Raw genomic sequence first — 23469 nt, 5'->3', positions numbered from 1 at the left:
ATACAATATACATACATATTGCACCATCATATTTATTGATAATAGCTATGAACAAATATAATATAAGGACTATATATATACACATGTGATGAATGCGTTCATGTTATATCGTGTTATTATGGGTGTTTTACCCTGTTTTGATGAGGCATTGTTTAATGTGTGCAATATGAGTTATTGACTTTTTTTTGTTCGCTTTTCACTGATGGTGCTCCTATTGGAGCGGAGAGAATTCCCCTCCGCCACAGTGCCTCCGGTGCAAGAGGGCTCTTCGGGCAGGGCACTGTGTGTTTGTGGTCATGCGTGTAAATGTTGATTAATTTGCCTATACGAGGCGAAGCAGTGGCAATTGATCGATGGCTGGCTTAAAAACAGGGCTTCTCGATTATTTGTAGGCTGTGTTGTAAAGATGTAGTGGGGGGGGGGGGGGGGATCTACCGATTTGGAATTGAATGTAGTTCTACAACATGTTCAGTAGATGGCAATGCTTAGCCATGGAATGCAGTGATCGGTATTGATCACAGCGCATCAACGTACTCCTGCAAGGTGGTACTGTGATTAGGGCCACTTTACTCAGAATATATGGGTCCTTCTGGACTATATTGTTGCTATGGCAACGTCAGGTGTCCACTGGATGAAATTAAGTACTGCTTATCCAAATAAATTATTCTTTAAGGCAACACAGAGGGTCTTCGATTGTCACGAATGACATTGTTAAATCCAAAGGTATCTCAAACGATCATTGAACTTTTACTTATTCGTGTAGGCAGTTTTTGGGCAGTTGGAAATTCCACATTCCCATGCAAGGGGACAAGATCCGCATAGAAAGACTACTTTTTGTACAAAGTACTCAATCGTGATGTCACGTAACAATCATCTGCCCCCTATCGAAAGACTCATGCCCCGATTGCAGGGCCATGTGCCAAGTCATCTTGTCCACCGCAGTGGCAGCTGAAGATGAGATGTGATGCTCGTCGCTTATGTAAAATGCTCCTAGACAACCAGGTGAAAAGTGTTTTTATATATATGTATCCATGCAGTGCACCACAGCACGCAGTAATATTCTGACCACTCTATTTCAAAACACAAAGACTGTAAAAACCTTCTTTGCTGTATTGAAAATAACGTCCTGTCCATATCAATATTCGAATCTATCTATCCACAAACAACAAGGCCCACACAGTGCATGATGTTCCACCAGCCACACTGTTAGGAAGCTTCAAAGTTACCCATAGGCTTACAATGATCGCATGACAATCTAGGTCGTGATACACAGTGAAATGTTGCCTCCTTCTAGGTGCATTAAACCTTACATCAGCACCTGATGCAGTGTGCGAACATCAGAAACAGGGAAATAAGGACGTTTAGGAGTGCATTGCCCTGGTGACATTACCCCGTCATGTTCCATCAAGGTCTCTCTGCTCACATGAGCAACAGGTTAGTGCTTACTTGTGTAGTGACATAGAATTGGTCACTAAGTAGCAGGGTGCTCACTGCTGGCAGGAAAGGGGATCTGCAACTTGAAGCAGCCCTGACTGACAGCAGGCCACGTGATAGACCCGAGAAGGATCTAAGGGAAAGGTTACGAAGGGGACATATCGGGAACCCGCTAGTAGGTTCCAGAAAGGGGGCATGGCCAGGGCGGAGCGAGGCCACGCTGGGAGCATAAAAGGGAACCCCGAGCGGGAGCTCGGGGCTGTTTTTTGGAGTGCTGTTGAAGATCATCGCCATCGCGGCTGTCATCTCGTGCCTTTGTCGCTATCGTCTCCACTTCATAATTGCGCTGCTAGACGTAGTTGGCTGCCTTAGTTCAGCGCCGTCAGTGTCAGACGGCTCGCGATGTGTTGTAGGCTAGCAACCAGTGTAGAGTTGCGTATAAGCGAGAGATAGTGTGTCACAGTGTAGGGTGTGAGTATTATATAAAACTGTACAAAGTGTGCTCGGTGTTAATTAAAGATTTGTCTCCAAGAAGTTACGTCTCCAAATCAGTCACTACACTTGTGTTGCCCTCCCGAGCCACTGGAGGAAAGTCCACCTTCCTATGGCAAGGTCCAAGCCCGCTCCTGTTTGTATCTATCACTCTTAAATAGCTACTTACTAATAGCACTTGCCCCTCCAATCTGTTAAACTAAACAGGGCCACTAGGGAGACAAAGGTGGCCGGGTGTGATGCTGGGTACCCACCATCTCGTGCGTTGTGCTGGCCTTCATAGGTGCTCGCTAACAATACTTGCCCCAAAAGTCTATTTAGGCTTCACGGGCATCTTTGTGTATGTATATATGTATTTTGTATTGAGTTGTGGTACAGCGGTTAGTGCATGAGAGCTGTAAAACCAGAAACCTGAGTTTGATTCCTGACCATGGCTAACAATCAGCGTGAGTGACGGAACCAGTCGTGGGCCCCTCTCAACTCACCTCAGCGTTACATGAGGATCAGAGGTGGTGCACAAACATCATCATTTGGTAGACAAAGTTGGTCAGGTGTGGTGCTGGTCACAACACCCCTTTTTTTGGGGCGCTGCGATGTACCTCACCTGGTATGCAGGAGGTCGTGGGTTCGATCCCGACCCTGACGCCTGCATATTTGGAGTTTGCATGTTCACTCTGTGGTCGTGTGGATTTTTCTCCGGGTCTTTCGGTTTTTCTCTCCATGCGCTCAAAATATTTGGCCACTATACTTTTCCACACGATAAGCCACTTCGTTGAGCTATCATTTGTGATAGCCAGGTCGCTATATAGCTCAGTGGGCCTCACCTGGTTAAAAAAAATGGTTAGTTCATAACTTATAAACCACCCATAAACAATCATTCTCAGGGCGCTGAGCCCAAATAGGTGCTCGCTAACAGCATTTGTCCCAACAGCGCGGTAAAAGGCTGTACAGTGTTTGGGGGGAGGCAGAACTTTTATATATTTATCGAGACCCTTTCCAAAATTATATTTCCTTATATATTGGAGGATATGTATGCAAGCTGTTTCAACACATTGTACTTGTATTATGCGTACAACATATTTCCGCATGTCACAGTGTCTCCAGAGTCATTTTGCCTCCTGCATTGAATATCCACCAAGCTTTTTGTCCCATTAACGAACTGCGCCGTCGTGGCCCTGCGCCCTCTCTGCGACCAAGCAAAAAAAAACGCTCCAACTGTGAAATTGCTGCTTGAAGCATCTGGCAGTTAAAAGCCTGCTGCTGGTAATCCACAGGGCAGGGACAGGCTTCAATCAAATTGCAGGAAAAACCTCCGCCTTATGCATTACCTGCCTCAAAAGTGGAATGAAGGGCTGCTTTTAAGGTGGTATTTTGAAGTTTTTTGGTAAAATGGCTTGCTTCTGGCAGTCAGGAAGTACTTTCTTTTCTGATTTTTTCTTCTGTCAACGCTGATAAAATCTTATGTCCTTTTGCACAGAACATGAGCCATTGCGAGGCTGCGAGTGGCGAATGGTGGTAGTAAGTTTTTTTTTATGTGGCCATCTGCTTGATGGGTATGGACATGGCTAAGTTCCGACATTCTGCCCAAATGTATTGCAACTGTAAAACCACATTACGCAATGAAATGATAGCAATATATTTAGCAGTGCTCCTCTTGTGTATTTTTACTGAAGGTCCTCTTGATAAAATTAAATATAACATCTTCACCTTAGATGGTTAAAAGTTACACACGATAATTTGAAAGGTGAGGCCTGGTAGAATAATGAGAGCCTTACATATTTTCGTGTTGTTTTTGTCTAGGAAAACTACATATGTGGATATAAATATTCATATTATCTCGCTACAATACTTGATTTGTAGACATTAAATCGGTATACCATATCATCCCCCTGCATGTGATAAAAATGAGTACCAATTTTTAAATCCTTTATATTAAGTTCGCTTGCGTGCTTGCTTGCTTACGACCGTGCAAACCTTTCGGTCGTTTTTTAACCCACTTCCCGTGATCCAATCGAGCTGACATTTTGCACACAGACTCGTTGTGCGAGACAATTAATGTTCGTGAAAATGTTTTTCCAAAATTTTACACTGTTTAGAGAAAACAAATTAAATATTTAATTACCAATTGTTTAATACTGCAGACAATCATCTGACCCATAGGTGGCAGCCATCTCAAGCCAGAGGACGAGAGGACTCTAGCCGCCACGCATATAAAGGATTTAGAGTGAAAAACTTTGTTTTTACGGGTTATACTTATTAGTGGCTATCCAATAGGAGAGACTGGTCCTTGCCATACGAATTGTGACATTGCTACCACCTGACTCAAGGTGGCTGACGAAAGTTGGTGCCACTCCAGTCATGCTTTTGATGACTTATGCTTATGTTTGTGCAGTTGTGATCGTATGGTTCTCCGGTGTATTTATTGGTTAGCATCACGTGCTGATGCAAATTATGTGTGACGGTTTACTGCACGTGCTAAGAGCTTCTTGAGGAACTAATTCAATTTCGGGTTGTACCACATGCTCTTCGGCATGATATCCAATGTTTCGCACGTGGAGCAAAATGTCACTCATAATGCCGAACAACACACGGTACAATCTGAAAACAAATCAGAGAGCCATCTATGGATTGTTGCTGCAGTACCGAAACAAGCTCTGATGTAATTTCTCGCGATTGGCCATTATTCGCATATGTCACGAACGAGGCATACCGAGTGGAAATATATACATTTAAAAAAATTGCAATGGTGAATTTTTTTCAAAAGTTACTTTTTCTTTGACGTGCTAAGCTCAGGTGAAACAATTAAGGGACTGTATTGACAGCACAGGCACAAGAACAAACAAAAACACCAAGAACATGAATTATTAACATTACCGAAAACGTCCGCACACTGTATATTTTTACGAGGCAATGTTCCTTCATCAAAGCGTTTTTTTTTTACTCAAGATGGGTTTTCTTTCAAAGTGCTGCATGGTTTTAATCACAATATAGAGGATGTATTAATTCACTCATACGCATATGCATTTATATGACATTATGAAAATGTCTGATCCAATTGGGTCATTGTATAATCGTTTAAATGTTCAGCTGCGTTCTAAGATTTATGTAACATCCACGAACACACTTGGCATCGTTATTTTAACAAGGAAAACATGTCTGTGATGATCACATCTGTGCATATGGATCTTTGCGTGTGCCTGTGTATAACCTTACAAGTATGTGTCCTCTCATATGTATATTTACAATTGTGGCCATGCGTCTGTTAGCCTGCGAGTCTGTGTGTGTGCATTCATGTGCAGGCCCCTGTGTGCGAGAGTGTAGAGCGGTCGTGTAGCGGTTTGTGTGTTGCACTATGAAAACGACACACGAGTTCCATTCCTGCCCATGGCCAACACCAGTAATGAATTATCTGAACCGGCCCTGGTCCTCCCCTACGTCGACTTAGTCTCAAATTAGTACCTGGTTTGTGGTGTGCAAACATCACCACTGGGGTTACGACAAAGGCGGCTGGGTGTGGTGTTAGCCACCCACCCCCTCGTGTGCCAGTGGTGGCCTTCATTGATCCTCTCTAGCAGCACTTGCCGCAACAGTCTGTTGCAAGCTACATGTCTTTGTCAGTGTAGATCTTTGTCTTTGTCAGTGTAGATCAGTCGGAGTGATGCGGTGCTGGAATTCACGCACTGCAATACATTTCTAGTGACCTGTGTTTGGTGACCAATGGTGTCTGCATCTCCCATGGGCCTCTCACAGATTGACTTAGCATTATAAATAAGTTTCTGGTCTGACGGGTGAACATCACCGCTTGGGGACAGATTGAGAGCTTGACTATATTATGGATGATATTGGTCGCAAAAGCCTACGTGTTAAATTGATATAGGTGTTGTACGCTAGATTTACCTGACCACTAGCAGCCAGTTTTAGCAGTTGAAACGGTGGTGCACTTTTTCTAAATTCCACCCCCCCCACCTCTTTCCACCCGGTGGTGTAATTGGGTGCAACCACAACCAAGTCGATCGGCAGGTCACGTGAGGTGGGGTAAAGTGTGAGTGCTGCCACCTCTTCCAACACATCTGGCCAGCGTGGAAGAGTAGGCCAAATGAGCACTAATGGAGGCCCTTTTACCACCAGCAGTAGCATGAGCAAGCGATTGCTGGACTGCACATTTATCTCTTTTAGAGAATATAATATGTCATATTTATTGATTATTCACCTTCAAACAACCATGGTGGCATTGCATTATTATTAGTATTAACAAAATAGCAATCAGATCTTTCAGGTTCCATTCAAACCTGCATTTGACTTGGAGGTGTGATTCGTGACTCCTGTTTATGAGCTCGCAGACAGCTTCATCAGTGCACACACGGTTGACAAAGCATGGCATTTCAAATATGAGCTCAGCACAGCTCAGGCGGAAATACATATCACGCCTGATTTGTGGTTCCTCATCATTTGATTGTGCGTGTACACCAATACCAAGTCGGATCTCTTTTTATAATGAGGAACTATGACTGGGTTTATATTTAATTGATATGTATCCATCAATTCAAATAGTACAATTGGTATTTGTGTCATTCGTATATCACAAGGCAATTATGAAGGTGCTGTGTTGTGCATCGTCTGCAGTATTCTAGTAGTGGGCGATAGTTCAAGTTGTAATCCCAATTTAATGTTTTTTGGATACATTTTCAAATTTGGGTACGCAATGGCCTACTCTTTTCAAATAAAATCATGGGATATTGACTGTTCACTGCGAAGCAGATGGTTCCCTTTTTCTATGGTTTGTACACCCGCAGTATTTAACAGGGCGACCTGACGGATTCGAACCACCGACCTATGCAACCAGCAGTGAATGCTCCATCGCTGGGCAATGCACAGGGCATTGGCAGCATTGAGGATAATGTCATCATTGTTTATGCGCCCTCAAAACATCCGATCAGAGCATTGTACATTCATGTTAACTTGTATCAGTATATTCTTAGGTTTTTTCGGTAAAGTCACGTAGGTAAAAACATTAAAAAGTAAAATAAAATAAAAATCACGACGTTTTGGAGGCAACACAAGCTTCCGTCTTCAGGTGCAATCTCTCATTTACTTGATACAGCTGTCGTGGCTGTGACGGTACCACCTGAAGACGGAAGCTTGTGTTGCCTCCGAAACGTCGTGATTTTTATTTTTATTTTATTTTACTTTTTAATGTTTTTACCTACGTGACTTTACCGAAAAAACCCCAAGAATATGAATCATTGCAGTCACGAAAGCTTCAAATCTAGAATTGTATCAGTATCCTTATACAGTGTGCAAACTGTGCAGAGTTAAGCATATAAAAAAAACTCACAGATCACAGGCTGACAATTGCACATTGTGAATAATTATTAGAATGTGATATTACTGTCTGTGTTGAAAAGCTTTTGATAAGAAAAGTAAAGCTTCACGCGGTGATGTTATATAATTGCCAGAGCAGTGTTAAAGTGTGTTATGATGTAGCTGTTCAAGTCTAAGCTCTGCGACACGCAGGCGTGAACAGCGCCTTCAGTGAACACAGATGTATAAATAACTTACGGTCGTAAATAAAGCAATCTCGAAGTGAATCATCCAAGCTCTCTGAAACTAAGAGTATTTTTTAAAATGAGTTAATTTGTATAATTGGAATAGCTACATTGAGATTGCATGAATAAAGTAATAAAACAAACGTGTTGTTGCGAAGTTCATCACAGCGACATGAGAAGGTGTTTTCTGAAACTTTGAATGGGGGGAAACAAATGTATGAACATAAATGGGGCAGACATGAACTATCTCAGGTTTGAGCACAACAGTCATTATGGCAAGCTATGGAAATAAACTAGAGGAAAGGTTTAACGGATTAACAAGAAATGTTTCAAAAGATGCTTGAAGATCAATCCTGTATTTACAAACAAATGTCAAGTAGACTTGCCAAACAAATAACAAATTATTGTTAGAAGTATAGCAGTGGAAGATCGATAATTTATTTATACATTGGGCAATTATAGACCGTAGATCTGGAACGAATATTGATATGAAGACTTTGAACAACATCACAATATAAAGCACCTTTTGTAATCCTATTTGAACATGAAAAAAAACAATCATTGTGCTATAAGGAGTAAGTTTTCAAGAAGTGCACGTGGCTCACTGTGGCTTATGGGTAAACAATGGACACTGATGAATAAAAGAAACAAAAAATGAAACATTACCTAATTGAAGCATGCTGAGATGCACGTGTGCTGTTGCAATGGGAGACATGAAGAGGAACAACATGGACCGGGGAATACATGCAAATAGGGAGACTGCATAATGACTGTTAAGAGAAGCATTTACGCTTTGCAGGACACATCACTAGAAGGGATGATGGCCGTTGGATGAAACTTGTGATGGAAGCCGAGGGGTGAGCATTTGAGGGGTTGACCACCACGGAGATGGAGTCAGCTTGAGCAGTAGTGAGATGAAATGTGGCATTGAAAGGCTATGACGAATGATTGATAATGGTGTGGAGAGGCCTTCATCCGTGTGGAAAAATCATGGGTGACGAATAGTGTATGCCATCATAATGTGTATGAACCTGTCTGAGCACGTGTAGACAATGTGTCTGCACATATTCTGGTAACGCTGTATATATTTTGCGTGCCTTCACAATATTCTAATTGCGTTCCATTTCGGACACTTGCAGAGCTCGTACAAAAACTATCCTACAGGCAATAGAGCTCCACATGTCTTGCCACAACAACTAGACGGCGACTCTTTCAGCCGCCACGAAGAAACACAGGTAATGCATTTGTATTTATGACGATTTTAATGCTTTATTTTCATCCAGGTGGTACAGTAGTTGGAAGATTCAACTCTTAAAATGGAATGTTCAGTCGTATAATAAATCAATCCTCCACCATCTACAACATAAGTATTGCTTTATGGAAGTCAACATTGTTTTCTTACGGATAGACTGATGCTTGCCATACCAATGTAGAATGTACACCGCCAGCCTCGACCCACCAACAGGAATAAGTAACGTTTGATGCTTGCTTGAGCATGATGACGCTGAATTGATTACAGTATAATTATTACAACATTCATTTAGCCATTTTTGTATGGAGAAAACCACCAAGACGAAACCCACCAACAAAATAAGTCAAATCACCAACCTACTTGTTATACCATCACCTATATCCCTCATGAAGATAGAACAGGTGGAGATTAGTCCGCACTTACTGTACGGGCATTCTCTTGACAAGCCAAAGTATGATATCTCACGGTGGGAGTCTCACAATGATCTGTGTGTGATCCATCAACCTTATCTCCAAAGCACTGGATTACAGGCTACGAAAAACATTCAGCAAGTATTTACACATTAAGATGCTGGAGCTAAGCCTTATTGACTGCAAACCCCAAATTATTCAATGCCTTTTTTTTGTGTAGACATTTATTATGATCGCGCTGATGCCATCAAACTTGGAGAGACCATTTGAGGCTTGAGCCAAGGATCTCAGCAGGGTTGGCTCAGTCCTCTGACAGATCCATTAGCCGATTGAGCCAAAACAGCCTCCTGAAACCAAGATGAATTGTGATGCAGCCTTTGTTCAAAGTCTAAAGTCAAGACAAAGGTGTCTCTTTGCTCAAACAAGCAATGAGCATGTTCATTTCCATTGGCAGGCTTTAAGCTGAGACATTCCTGAAATTCCCATGATGAGGGCTGTATTTTACAATAGGCGACCACTATCGATTTCCCAGAAAGTGGTACTTTATTTATCGAGCCTGGAGGTATAATGGACCAGATTTTGTGTGTATTTCTTGTGACGAAAATGACCCTAAACATGACCGATCTCATAACGTGGAAGGTATGGACGGTTGAGCCCAGTTAGTACTTTCATGGGTGACCGCCAGGGCTTTCCAGGTCTTGTAGGCATGGAGCCGTGATGTGGTGAAAATAAATGGCAGTGCTCAGTGTCTCCTTCTCGTATTCAAGGGTTTTCGCCAGGTGCTACAGTTTCTTACTACCTGGAAACTACTCAATGCAAGATCCCCCTAAAAAAGGGTCGTGAGACAGTATAGTGAGGCTTTTCTCAGTAAATAATTAGCAGTATCTATATGATGATCAAAGGTTTGTCTGGCCTTATCTGCTCTTGGTTAACGGATGCGTGTTTAACCCTCTTCCTTTCCGAGACATCTGCAAGTTGCGGGGTGGGTGGCCCGTTAACCGTTGGATCTCGGAACGTGCAAATTGTTAATCGTAAATTTTATTTCGAGAGGCATAGCGCCGTTGTTTTTAAAGACGTTGTACTTGCCGCAGAGAACTGTAGAGACACGGCCGCACTCTATGATAACTGGCGCCAAACTGTGCCGCACGCCCTCTCGCATGGCCTTATGGAAGCCTCGTTACCGAGAAAGTTATTGGAACGGAATCGGAAGAAAAACTGATGACCTGCATGTACGTCATCGGAATGGGAAAAGGGTTAATAAGGAACATGTTGTAGACGTTGGGTAATAAATGCCTGAGAACGTCAATTTACTGTCTCTTGTCAATCCAGTGCTCGATGAGGGCTTTACCATCCCATGTCATCTCTCATGGCGGTTGTTTGATCTTACTTCGCCAAACTAGTGCAGGTTTATGAAGGGGGCGGTGGGGCGGGGGAGGAGTGGCATGGCCAGTTCAGATATCATCAGGCATTGTCGTTAGCCAGAACCACAACTGGAGCTCAGGTCACTGGGCTCATAGTGCAGTGTGCTAACCACTGCGTGGCTACTGCACCCCAATAAATACCTATAATGGTTAAATGTATCCAATTTAACGGTTTATCGCTGTGTTTATTAGCCATATGAGGGCAAGTCTATTTGGGCATTGTTCTGTGTATTCACTGAGGTCCCCTGGCTCAAGTAGTTACCACTGTGACCGTAAGACACCATTGATTCTTTAAATTTTCATTCTAATGCCACTTCTGTTTAGTCGTGATGTTGGAACCCGTTCAACCGACTGTGACACAGGCAGTTACAGTATTCATGAGCATTTTCTTTCCTTTTTTTCATGGCAGCAAAATAGTGCAGTTGTCCACCCTAGAATTCTACTGGGCGTAGTAATGAGACGCTCTAAACATTTGCAGCAAAGGCTTTTTACGGGAGGGGTGAGATTAAAATAGCGGTGAAACTGTCATATTTTAGCACTGCTTTTTCGCGAGACTAAAAAAAGCGCGTCGTGCATTAACGTCAAAGGGGCTCCTATGAGCATGGGCATGGTGTGCAATGTCGGACAACCAACGCGGTGAGGCCTTCATCTAGCAGTGGATTTACGAAGGAGATATACATTACTGATGTGCGATTACAAAGACAACATCCGCTGTGTGACCTTTAACAGACTGTTGGGGAAAAGTGCAGTTGGCGAGCACTTATGAAGGTTGTCATAGCGCACCAGGGGTCAGGGGCCAACACTAAGGGTGGCCGCCTTTGTTTTCCCAGTGCTGGTACTCATTTCAGGCCGAGTTGACACAGGGGAGGCACAGGGCGAGTTCAGATATTTGTCACCGACGTTTACCATGAACAGGAATCAATCGCTGGGTTTGTAACGCAGTGTGCTAACCGCTGCACCACACACCACACATACAGAGCACCATATCATAGGAAGTAAACACTGGGCACCCTGTGGTCCTTGTCATAGAAATGTGGAATTTCTACCACTGGCTCAGGGCTTGCGAATGTATACCTGCATTACCCTGGGTTTGTTCCAGCATCAACTTCCAGCCACAGTAAATCTATATATATAAAATCGTTCATGTCTGTGTGTCTGTGTGTGTGTGTGTGGACTGCACTTTCATTGGACGGCGGTTGCCCCTGGCAACGGCTAGCCACGCCTTCGCCGCTTTCATTGGACGGCGGTTGCCCCTGGCAACGAGTAGCAACTTTTCTCCGCGGGGTGGACGCCATTTTTAATAGCGCGGGGGGGGGGGGGGGGGGACCGGCACCCGTACCCAGCGTTCGCCGGGTGGGAAAATCAGGCAAGGCGGGAGGCTCTGCACGGTGCTAGGCCTCGACACCCAACACGCCACTCTGAGGTAAATTCATACAAATTTCACGTCCTCTACAGAGTGGCGAGGGAGGCAGAGTGGCGAGGGAGGGAGAGTGGCGAGGGAGGGACTCAGCCTCAAAACGAGTAACTGGTGTGGCGTATTAACATCGCCACTGGGGAGACAAAGGCGGCCGGGCGTGGTGGATACAAGTCCCGGGCAAAGCCGGGTCATGACTATGTGTGTATGTGTTTATGTGTATGTCTGTGTGTCTGTATGTATGTGTGTATGTATGTGTCTGTATGTGTTTGTGTGTATGTATGTGTGTGTCTGTATGTATGTGTGTGTGTATTGTGTATGTGTTTGTGTGTATGTATGTGTGTGTTTGTATGTATGTGTATGTTTGTGTGTATGCATGTGTGTGTATGTGTTTGTGTGTATGTGCGGTTATGTATGTGTGTGTATGTGTGTGTCTGCAGCAAGCGCGTGTATGTGTACCTATGGACGCGCGCGCGTGTGTTGTGTAGGGGGAACGGTAGTGTAGTGCTTAGCGTACTGCCTGTGTCTATGTGTGTGTGTGTGTCTGTGTGTGTGTGTCTGTGTGTGTGTCTGTGTGTGTGTGTCTGTGTGTGTGTCTGTGTGTGTGTCTGTGTGTGTGCGTGTGTGGTGTGTGGGGAGCGGTAGTGTAGTGGTTAGCGTGCTGTCTGTGTGTGTGTCTGTGTGTGTCTGTCTGTGTGTGTGTTCTGTGTGTGTGTCTGCGTGTGTGGTGTGTGGGGAGCGGTAGTGTAGTGGTTAGCGTGCTGTCTTTGTGTCTGTCTGTGTCTGTCTGTGTGTTTCTGCGTGTGTCTGTGTGTGTGTGCGTCTGTGTGTGTGAGGAGCGGTGGGTGTAGTGGTTAACGCTACGCTGCGCTACCAACCCGGCGAACCGAGTTAGATTCCCGCTCATGGCCACCACCGATCAAGATTATTTGAACCTCACATAGGTCGACTCAGCCTCAAACGAGTAACTGGTGTGGCGTATTAACATCGCCACTGGGGAGACAAAGGCGGCCGGCCGTGGTGGATACAAGTCCCGGGCGAAGCCGGGTAGTACAGCTAGTGTTCTATATTTTTTACTGTCTTTATTCAATGTATTAAACACCAAGTGCATAGACGGACATTCTGTTTTGTGCTGCAGACTGCAGAGACAAGATCCTCTTGGGGCTAACACTGAAGAAGAAGTGGTGGGAGCTAGCATTACGTTCAACTGCTTTTGTCTCCCGAGTGGTGATGTCCACACTGTGCTGATTTGAGGCTAAGTTGTACCAGAGGAGTGCCAAAACACAGGTTCAGAGACTATGTATGAGCAGACGACCGTGTGTGCATGATCAGGAATCAAACTCCCTATGTTGCTATAATTGTAGTGTGGTGCAAAAATCACAATACCATCACTAATCACCAAACTTGTATTCAAATATAAATTGTGGTGCATGTCTGCCTTTTATTATACAAATAAAAAAATGACATTGCATCCATAATAATTTTAACACATTAATTTGGTGTCATTTTTTTTCGTGGTTTAAATCCCCATCTGAGACTATAAATTGTACATTTTAGTGGCACTGAAATTCTGGCAGCTTGAGCTGATGTAATCAGTCGGGTTGATGGCAACGTGGCACATGCAGTATGTAGGCATGCAATTGTAGAAAGTGATGCGATGGTAAGATGACTAATGAGTTGATGCTGAAGGCAGGTGGTAAGAGTATCTCAACACACTGTGGCTCTCTGAATAATACCTCCCATTAGGGGCTTAGCAGCTCCAGAGAGAGTAATTGTTGCCACTCTTGCCAATCCATCACACCGAGTGAGACCCACTATGAATCGTGCAGGGAGGGATGCATTTAGTGAAGTTGGGTGCCTCTGGGTAGTGCCTGCACTTAGCTCAGGCATTCCTTTCCATTAAGTATAAATTGTGGTATTTTTTTACTTGTGTTTTCTGCATTGAAACATCTTTTGCGTACCTCTCCAAAAAACTTTTCTTCGAAATGTAACCAAACATTATATCTGGAAAGCGGTGATAATGTGAAGTGGCCGACTTAAATGTATTGTTGGCGAATGGACTGAACCTTAATTTTATTTTATTACATACAGTATATTACATGGCATGCCTACCTTTCTGCTCAGTTTTTGCGAGGCAGCTTTCAAGTGTTGTTATTTTTACAGCTTTTTAAACAAGTACGTGTGTGGTTACGTGTCAGTGCATATGTATATAAATATGTTGACAAAGAAGAGCTGCACATTTTGTTAACTTGTAGTGGATTTGGGCCAGGCACAGGCACCGTTGGTGACGTGACATCCACTTGGCGCAGGCTGACACTTGTGTGCATACTTACAGAAACCACACATGCACAGTACGTACTGTGTGTTCTTGAGTGCGTGTGTAATACTATTGCAATGTAGGCCTTGCATCTGACGGGCCATTAGAATGCATTCCATTAGCAGGATTTCAATCTGAATGTTTGGTCGAGTTCAGTATTTTTGCCACTCGTCACTAAGTTCGGTCAGTTACACAATTGTCACGTGATATAACGAGATATTGGGGGAATAAAAATCAATTAACTTGTTGTGAGACCCTTTTTAACACGAATTGTCAAGACTTTAATAATGTGCAGTTGTTTCCTTATGTGTCCGTTTGCCATCTACTTGTGAGTGATTCTGTTCAGCATTTCACATTCGTTAAATATCTTGATTTGAAGCTTTCGTGACTGCAGGAATCCATACTCTAAGGTTCTTTCGGTAAAGTCACGTAGATAGAAAAATAATAGATCACGACGTTTCGATCGCAACGCAAGCGTGACTTTACCGAAAGAACCAAAGAGTATTCGTTAAATAAACAATTGAACAGATATTAAATTATCCCAAATAACAACTGTCAGCAGTAGCAGAACACGCGTGCCAACAAGGACACTCAATTGATTTAGATAATGTTGAAGTTCTGTGCAAAACTAGTTACTAATGGCCAAGACTAATTAGAGAATCTATCGAAATTGAAAGAAATCAACATAACTTTAACTGTTCGCATACGCCTTAGTGCTGCGTGGAAGCGAATCATCAAATAATACATTATTTAAATGCATGCCAAAAAAGGGCAGCGTACATGAATAGGGATTACCGTTGGTAGGGCCATTTAAATACACACAATAGACAGGAAGGACAAGTTCAACTGCTCGCATAATGCACATACATAATGTAGGTTGACTCAGTAATCCCCACCCCCGACATGGCGCAAGAGCACAGAAGCATGGTCACCACATCTACGCCTCTTTATAAGTGTAATGCGAGCATCAACGGGGTGGTTGATGGCCTCCGCGCCAATCACACGGCCCGGAGCATTGGGGGGCGGAGCCTGGTCGGCGGAGCGTGTGGGAGGAGCCACTGCTCACCTCGGCTCCAATGGGAGACGAGGTGAACGGGGGGCGGAGACGGGGGCAGTACGGGAAGGAGGAGTCAGGGTCACGTGATGGGAAGGATATAGGGAGAGAGCCGGAAGAGATCGGGGAGTTGGAATGGAGCGAGAATAGGGGAAGCCACGCTGGGCAGTGCGGGAGATGGCGCCATCTGCCACGCGGTGGAGCGGCGCCATCTGCCACGTGGTCGAAGACCTACGCACACCGTCGGCCAGCGGTGTGCGTGGGGTAGACGGGGCTAGCAGAGTGTGTGCGGGGCACACGTGGCTAGTGAGGGGCTAGCAGAGTGTGCGGGGCACACGTGGCTAGTGAGTGACTAGCGGAGTGTGCCGGGCACACGTGGCTAGTGAGTGACTAGTGGAGTGTGCGGGGCACACGGAGCGAGCGGTGTGGCTGGCGGCGTGTGCGGGGCACACGGAGAGAGATCGGAGCGGCCACCAGCGAGTGCGGGCCACACGGAGCGTGCGCGGGGCGCGCGGTGGAGGCGGCGCGGGTCCGGCCGAGGACCAGCGGGTTGCGATACGAAGAACCTAAATAAATGACAACGGAGACCAAGAAAGCCTGACAGAGTCGTTTATTACATAAGGAACATAACATTAAGACTTCTTCAAAAATCTGGCTGTCGCCTGAAGCTAGTTGTGATTACTGGCGAAACGTCGTACTCAGATTGTAAATAATGATAATTGTTTTTTTTACCTTTTTATCTGGCAACAAAACTGCCGCCTTTTTTTTACAAGGAGTCATGTTTGCATTGACCACAATACCTGCAGTCAGAATGCAAACAAAAAGCATAACTCTGATGATGTATGCACTGTCCTTGAAATTGATTGGTCCACACCCGAGATAGCAGATTGTAAATGTTGTGGCTTGGCTCTCCAACACACCGGTGTGCTGTACTCGTGACGAATTGGCACGTTCTGTTTACGTGACAACCCCTACGAGTTGGCCGTGTCGGGTGGTGGCAAGTTTTAATGACACGTTTATATATTTACACACTCTAACGCAAAACACTTCAATTTTGAATTAAACAGATGTTAAGCAGGAAACAGAATTAGTAACAACATGGTCTGATTTTGTCGATCGTGGGTTCTGCTTCAGCTCCATTTATGGATATGGGCGTCCGAGGAAATTTCCAGCATTTTAAGAAAAACCGCCACCCGTGTTAAATATCGTACCAACATTTCTTTCTACTTGACTCTCAGAAGTTCGAAGGGGACCGAGCCTCCCATCGTCAAGGTCATCTCCTGCACATGCATCTTCGCTTCCATTTTGCCGCTTATCACGAAGTTTTGAGCAACAACAAAAACACGATCTAAAATTTGTATTGAAAAGCGGTGGGGGGGGGGGGGGGGGGATTTGTGCAACAGCGGTGGCACAATGTTCGCCGTTGAATGTTTTGTGCGGAATGGGCTGCCATATCCTCTCTCGTTGCCCTCTCGGGGGCTCTGAGCTGTGCAAACTGTGCGCTGAAAGCAAGATTGATGCAATTCCGAACAATGGAAACAAATGTTGACGTATTTGTATAAACTTGCCACCATCATTGACTCTGACCTTGGCCTGCCCGCTTTGGGCCGGATCTGCAATAGTGGCGTTAGTACTGTTGTGGCAAAATGAATAAGTTGTAATGCAGAGTTAACTGCAAATCTACTAAAACAGTGGAATATTATAATTGGTTCTTTACCCTTCTATCTGGCAACAAAACTGACACCTTTTTGTTGCCAGATAGAAGGGTAAAGAACCAATTATCATATTTTTACTGGCAAATGAGGTCCCCATACAGTGGAATATTCCTGTTTTATACGGAAATAGTTGTCATTCTGACCAAGAAAGCTACATATATCAGGCCCTATGAGGTTCAACCCTTGGCCACGGTCACCTCAAAGTATCGTTCCGATAGGGTAAAGAAAGTTTGAACAACCTCGCAGTAGTGGTCTTCCTGGGGAAAGAATGCTCTCCACCAAATAGGTACAGATTTTCACAACTTTGCCTGGAAAATCAAACGGATGAACCATAACCCAATGCTAATTTGATCATAGGGGAAATACATTCACGTATAATGTTACACACATTATTGTAGAAATATACACATGGTGACATGCGTTTGCCTAGAAGTATATATATATCACACAAGTGCATAAGCACAATGTGCTGTAGTTAAAGAGCAGACGAACCTCTGCATTTCTGATACCCTCGCTCTCAGCTTGAAAGTGTTCTCCTCGGCAGGCATAGCATGTGTGGTTCATTATTAACACCATCAACCTGTCCAATGTGCCTCAACTCCTGAATTAGGAGCACTCGATTCAAGGCTGACAAATAAATGTTGCCCCCAACCATTGCCCAATTTGTATACACCCAAAGGTCAGTGTAATTAATTAAAGTGTGACCGTGAGTTTCTTTGAGGACACATCATATATGCATTTCAACACCTAACACTTGAAAATACAATTATAGTTATTTCATTATCTTCATTCAACCCGGGTGTGCGTTTTTGTAGCTTCCCATGCTCGTGAGCACTGCATATCATCGCGTTTAAAAACACCTTTGCTTAATAATCGTATTAAAAGTATTGCCTAATAAAGTTATGCGCGTGTTATTATTAAACTTCATATGGAAATTTTACGGCTCGTGGGGGTTCCCGTGAACTTTGCAATTTCCCAGCATTTTGTATCTCTATAGCCCTGTCAATTAGCCATTTGAAAAGTTCACAATTACTGTAAATGTGAATTGATTGCCTACGAAGCGGATTTGGCGCTACGCGTGCGATGTAGCCGATGCTCCTGCAACCGTCCCCGGGGCAATATATGTCTGTGGCAGTCGATCAATGCCCTGTCCTGCGCATGCGGTCCCACGTCTCATTGTGCCACGCGGAAGCCGGCTGCCTGCCGACGGCGCCGCGTAACAATCGCCGACGCGCCTCTGTTCGAGCGTCAATTTCTGGCCCAGACAAAGGCGCAAGCCAGCCGGGTGGTTTTGTGCAACCGATCAGGCCGGGGAGACGTTAAGCACGGGCAGGGAGCGGAGGGAAGGTTTTGACGCGCAGAGAGCTTGCGGTAAACATCCCAGCGCAACAGCAAATTCGCCGCTCGCTGCTCACAGTTGCTGCTCGCCGCTTGCTCGCCGCTGCGCGAGCCGTCAATTTTCCTGTTCACTGAGGCCTGAGACTCACTCGTTGCAAAGAAACGAATCGGTCATTTATTATTCTTTGTGGCCCTTCCACAAAACGAGGGGTCAGAGTCTGCTTTTCAGGAGCGAAACCTGTGGAAAACACATCAGTGTGGTGCTCTGCACAGGAATGGGGCTTTGTGTAGCATATTCCCGAGGGGATGTATCCTTTCATTTATATTTTTTAATTCTATAAAAAAAATTACATGGAATTCAGCAGACTTTGCATTGTGCTGTTTACTTATATAGAGTTGTATCATTTACAAAAAGACATGGCAGTGGGCAGCATGAATAATGTGTTGTCATATATGTCTCGTTGTTAATTATTACATTGTATAAGCTGATTTGCTCATCCTGTAGATACGTGTTCATTTGTTGTATACATTCCAGTGTGTTTATATATACTATTAATGGAATAAACAAAAATGATCAATTACAATGCCAAAATTGCCTTTTATGAGGCTGCTATATCCTGCATAAAATTGTGAACATCTTCATATTTTTGTTTAATTATCCTGCCTACAAAGAGGTAAATGGTAAATGTAACATATAATCCTGCTTAGCATTCATTTATAATTTTTTACATTGGCTCTGTGCAATTTAAATAAAATATTTTACACGCCTCAATACAATCTGTCATGTTAAACAATGGTCCATAATGTATGCATGAATACATTTTATCCATGACATTTCAGTGTCACCATTTTGGTATACGTTAACCTTGAGTCACTTTGACTTAAAATGAAAGTAAAAGTCAGATTCCTTATTCATAATCTTCGGTCCCTTTTTATATTTCTTTGCTTAATAATTTCATCGGTACCATGTAAACCTGCATAATGAATTCACGGCTTATGATTTTTACGTTTTACTTGAAATATTAAATTCACTGTGTATACACAAAAGGCTTCACTCCGTGAAATAACAGTGTATTGTGACAGCTTGATTGGATTAGGCAATTAGAGCGCAATACACACTGTTATTGTACGTATGACTTGTGAGCTGAAGTCACATTGGCCCAATTATTCTTGCTTCAAAATCCGTGCTTAGAGGTGATCACTTGGATTTTTGAAAAAATAAATTATAATAAAATTGCGTCAACAAGTATGACAGCTTATCTTTACAAATTTAACCGTTGCGAATTGTGACCTACAAATAAATTACCGAAGCGACACTGCAGCACGACCACCCAGACAGAGAAAATGCAGTTATCTCTGCGATATGGTCCACTAAAACCCGATTCACATGTTTTGTTCACGCATTTCCTTTACTTTATCATGGATACAGAAGTCTCCTTTGCAGAGAGATGATTGTGAATGCAATGACAGAAATGGGTCGTGCACAGCTACATCTGTAAACCAGCAGTGGAGATTCCACATCGTTGGGGGCCATATGAAATGGTGATAAACACAAGCGATAACAACGAGGTGCAGAAAATGTACTCCAAATATAGGTCGTTGTGAAAAGCACACCATATTCTGAACGGATGCCAAAATTATTGCAAGTGAAGAAAAATCGCAGACTTAAAGAAAAATAGTTGAAGAATATGAAATATGTAAACCTAATTTAAATATAATGATAACGTGCAACAAGTGGCTTGCATAAAAACAAATCTATACGCTTTAAATAATCTGCTAAAAATACATTACGTCTTAACATTTTCAGTTGACCACACATTTCCATTCATCATTGCCAATCAATGCATACGTCCGTGTGTCGATAGGGCCGCACACGTTGTGTTAGTGTGGAAAATGGTTGCCGGCACGTTTGTCACTTAAGTAACGCTGCGAACAATGCGTGTGATGCATTTTCAGCGGTCAATTAAATCCCATTATTCCCACTAAAAGAAAACTTTCACGCAACGCTCAGGTTAGCAATTTATTATACCGAGCCTTTGTCACATTGTACTCTCTTCATCTCGCTGGGAGTCGGTGTGCAATTTACTCAAATTATGAAGATTGTGACTTAGAATCCTGGGTGTTGGCCATTTGGCTTCTACCAGGTGCTGCATTAAACAAAGTTGGGAAGTCAGACGCTGTCTCCCCAACAGACCTGGTCTTCACCTGAGGACGGCTGCTTGCGTTGTGGCCGAAACGTCGTGAGAATTATTTTAGTATGTTTTATTTTTATTATTTTATTATTTCCCTTCTACGTGACTGTACCGAAAGAACCAAGAAGAAGTCAACAGTGGTTCTCCATCATGACAGTCTTGCCTCCGTCGCACAGGAATGCAGAATTGGCTATGCTCAAACATCCCCAATGCCTAATCTGCAATGCACCTGCGGCCAATTGCACCGACGGGGGAGAGAATTGGACCACTTGTGTGGAAGAGGTCGATTGGGCTAGGCTGAGGCTATGGCAGAGCCGCAAAAGTTTTCACGAAATACCGTTAAACGATTCCGGAGGCAGAATCTCCTCACAAATAATTTGTGGGTTTGGAGAGGGCATGGCGACCCATTTCAGAATACAATTTAGATGTGTTTACTATCTAAATACAGACACTGAACAAAACAGTGATGGATACACGTCGGTGTGATGGCACCGCACTAATTTCTCCTGACAAATTGGCAGCGAATGGTCTTTGTGAATTGGGAAGAATGTGTCATCTGATCATTTTACACCAGCCATATTTAAAGGTAAAGTAAAAAAACATGTTTTCCAGACTTTATATCCAAACACCTCTCCAAGCATTTTCATCAGATGCATATCGCTCAGAAACCCTAGAATCATTATTGCTTTGCTAAGTTTACATTGTTGTGCAAAATATGGCACTTTTCTCCATTGACACTTCTCAACATATTGCCTCGTGAACAGAGGACACGATGTTACATAGCAGCAGGAAGTTCTCCTGCCAGTTTGGAACATTGAGGCACAGGCAATCATGCAAAGCTCCACTTACTCGGTAGGCTTGCTGGAGCGTGACACATGCGGGTCAAGTGTTGGTGCAATCTCTTCAGGAGGCCGTTGCCGGAACCCACATGACAGCACTGGGGATTACGGCAGGGACGGTAGTCACAAGTAAGTGCGATAAGGGGCATCTAGATGGTATAAATGGATCGTTATTGTTGACCATAAGTGATGTTTGATGATCATCCTATGTAAAGATGCCTACACCTGTGGAGGGATGCTGCGTGGTGTGATGGTTATCACATTGGACTTGAAATCCAGAGGTCGCCAGTTTGACCTGCCCACATGGAAGTTGAATTAATGGACAAGTTTCTTCTATCCCCTTGCTTTTGTTCACCTGACAGGGTTTGCCACAGTTTGTTCATCAGCAGGTCATGTATGGTGGGGTCAAGTGTGGGTGTCTGGCTCGGGTTGAAGAGTAGGTCAAATACCCTCTCTAGAGGTTATCTCAAGCTCCATCTAGTGGAGGCCCTTCTGCCCGCAGTCGGATGAATAGCAATTGCAGGGCTGCACCTTTGCCTTACCTCTTACGTTTATGCATGGTTGCCGCTGCACCGCATCATTGTTTTGGCATGAAGTTTATATTTTAGGCAATTGCGCACGAGTGATCTGACTATTGCAATCACACCTGTACTGTCACTGCTGTTGTTATGCAGTTGATTTATTATCCAGCTGGGCGGTGATGTGTTTGGAGCAGCCATCTCGGAGTAAAAAGATTGTGAGTTCAAATTGCAGTCAGGGTCTATTGCCACTCTACGGTCGACAATCCGTTTGAGGGAAGCTACATTAAGTGATCGTCCTAAGGAGAGGCTGGCCCTTACCATGGCAATGTGGAATTTACGCCACTGGTGCATGGTCACCAGTGGCGACGAACGCTGCCCCATTGCTTATGACCAAGGAAACACGTTTGGCGTGGCTGTATTGTTATAGGAAAGTTCTAGTCGGAAGCCCAAGAGGTCAACGAAGAAGAAGAAGCGTTTAATGTTTTGATTAACTTAAAATGTTGATGTGAGGTATCCAAAGCAGCTTGTTGTAATTTTGAAGTTTGTTAACTTTCTGCATTATAAGATATTTGTTTGTTTGTATATCATCCTTTAACCATAAACTATCATTCTGGTGCCAATGAGGTTACATTTGTCAATAATAATCATTACATTTTTGTGGGAGCGTAATCCTATGCACATTTCACATTTATATGTTCTATATACATCTACGTGGGTGTTTGGCAATGTGACACTCAATTCTGGATTGAAAAGGCGAAGAGAGAATTTGCATTTGCGGTCTCCCGGAGCCAAAAACGCCACAGCCAATGGACACGTTTGTTTAGACATGGCAACGAATAATACGCATTTTTTTTTTTAAATCACCAATGTTGCATGTTTGTCAACAATGTGGAACATCTGTACTTGTGAATCATTCATTGCCGTTATGAGAAGCGTGATAATTGTACGAATGTTCTGAGATAAAGGGCAAAGACATTAACTATAGTGCACTACATGGATAGTGCAGTGCTGTTAACTGCAGTGGACTGTGGATTGTAAGTGGCAGGCTGCAAAGTAAGATGTTTTCCCACATCCCCTCCCATTTGCGACGCAATTAACTTGCACTGTTACAGCAGCCATGCGATTGGCTGCTCACTATCACGCGAAAAGACGACAACTCATCACGCGACTCATTGAAATACACATTTTGGAACCATCAGCAATTTTGTTGATTTGACATCAATTAACTGCTGTGTTAGAGTCCATTCATGACCGCGTGTTTTGCATGTTCGAACAAATACCTTTTGTTGCAAGGAGGCACACTCGGTTTCTGAAGTATGCGAAGAAGCACACTCCGTTCCATTCACTTCGTGGAGACGCTTTCCGCACGTCGAGCGGAATGTCAGACATCGTGCCACACAACACCGGGTACAACTTGAAAGGACATGGGAGGAGCGCTGCCGCACAACCTAAAAAATCTGCGTAGCAAGAAACACAGTCGGTGTCTACTCAAGGAGACTACTTGCGTCCTCAGCCTCATCTGGT

At 43.8% G+C, this 23469-nt stretch overlaps 1 protein-coding gene across 1 annotated transcript in view; it reads right to left on the bottom strand.

The window, feature by feature from the left end:
• The window catches only part of LOC133350479 (E3 ubiquitin-protein ligase TRIM62-like), an 89922-nt gene extending 66588 nt beyond the window's left edge, over positions 1-23334 (bottom strand). The window contains 1 exon segment of the mRNA XM_061564819.1: positions 23226-23334. Coding sequence (XP_061420803.1) covers positions 23226-23334 — 109 coding nt within the window.
• Between the last annotated feature and the right edge of the window lie 135 nt (positions 23335-23469).

This window comes from Lethenteron reissneri, chromosome 34 (genome assembly GCF_015708825.2).
Source record: "Lethenteron reissneri isolate LAM-NWPU_2019-01 chromosome 34, ASM1570882v1, whole genome shotgun sequence".
NCBI lineage: Eukaryota > Metazoa > Chordata > Hyperoartia > Petromyzontiformes > Petromyzontidae > Lethenteron > Lethenteron reissneri.
This window is presented reverse-complemented; position numbering and strand designations above follow the sequence as displayed.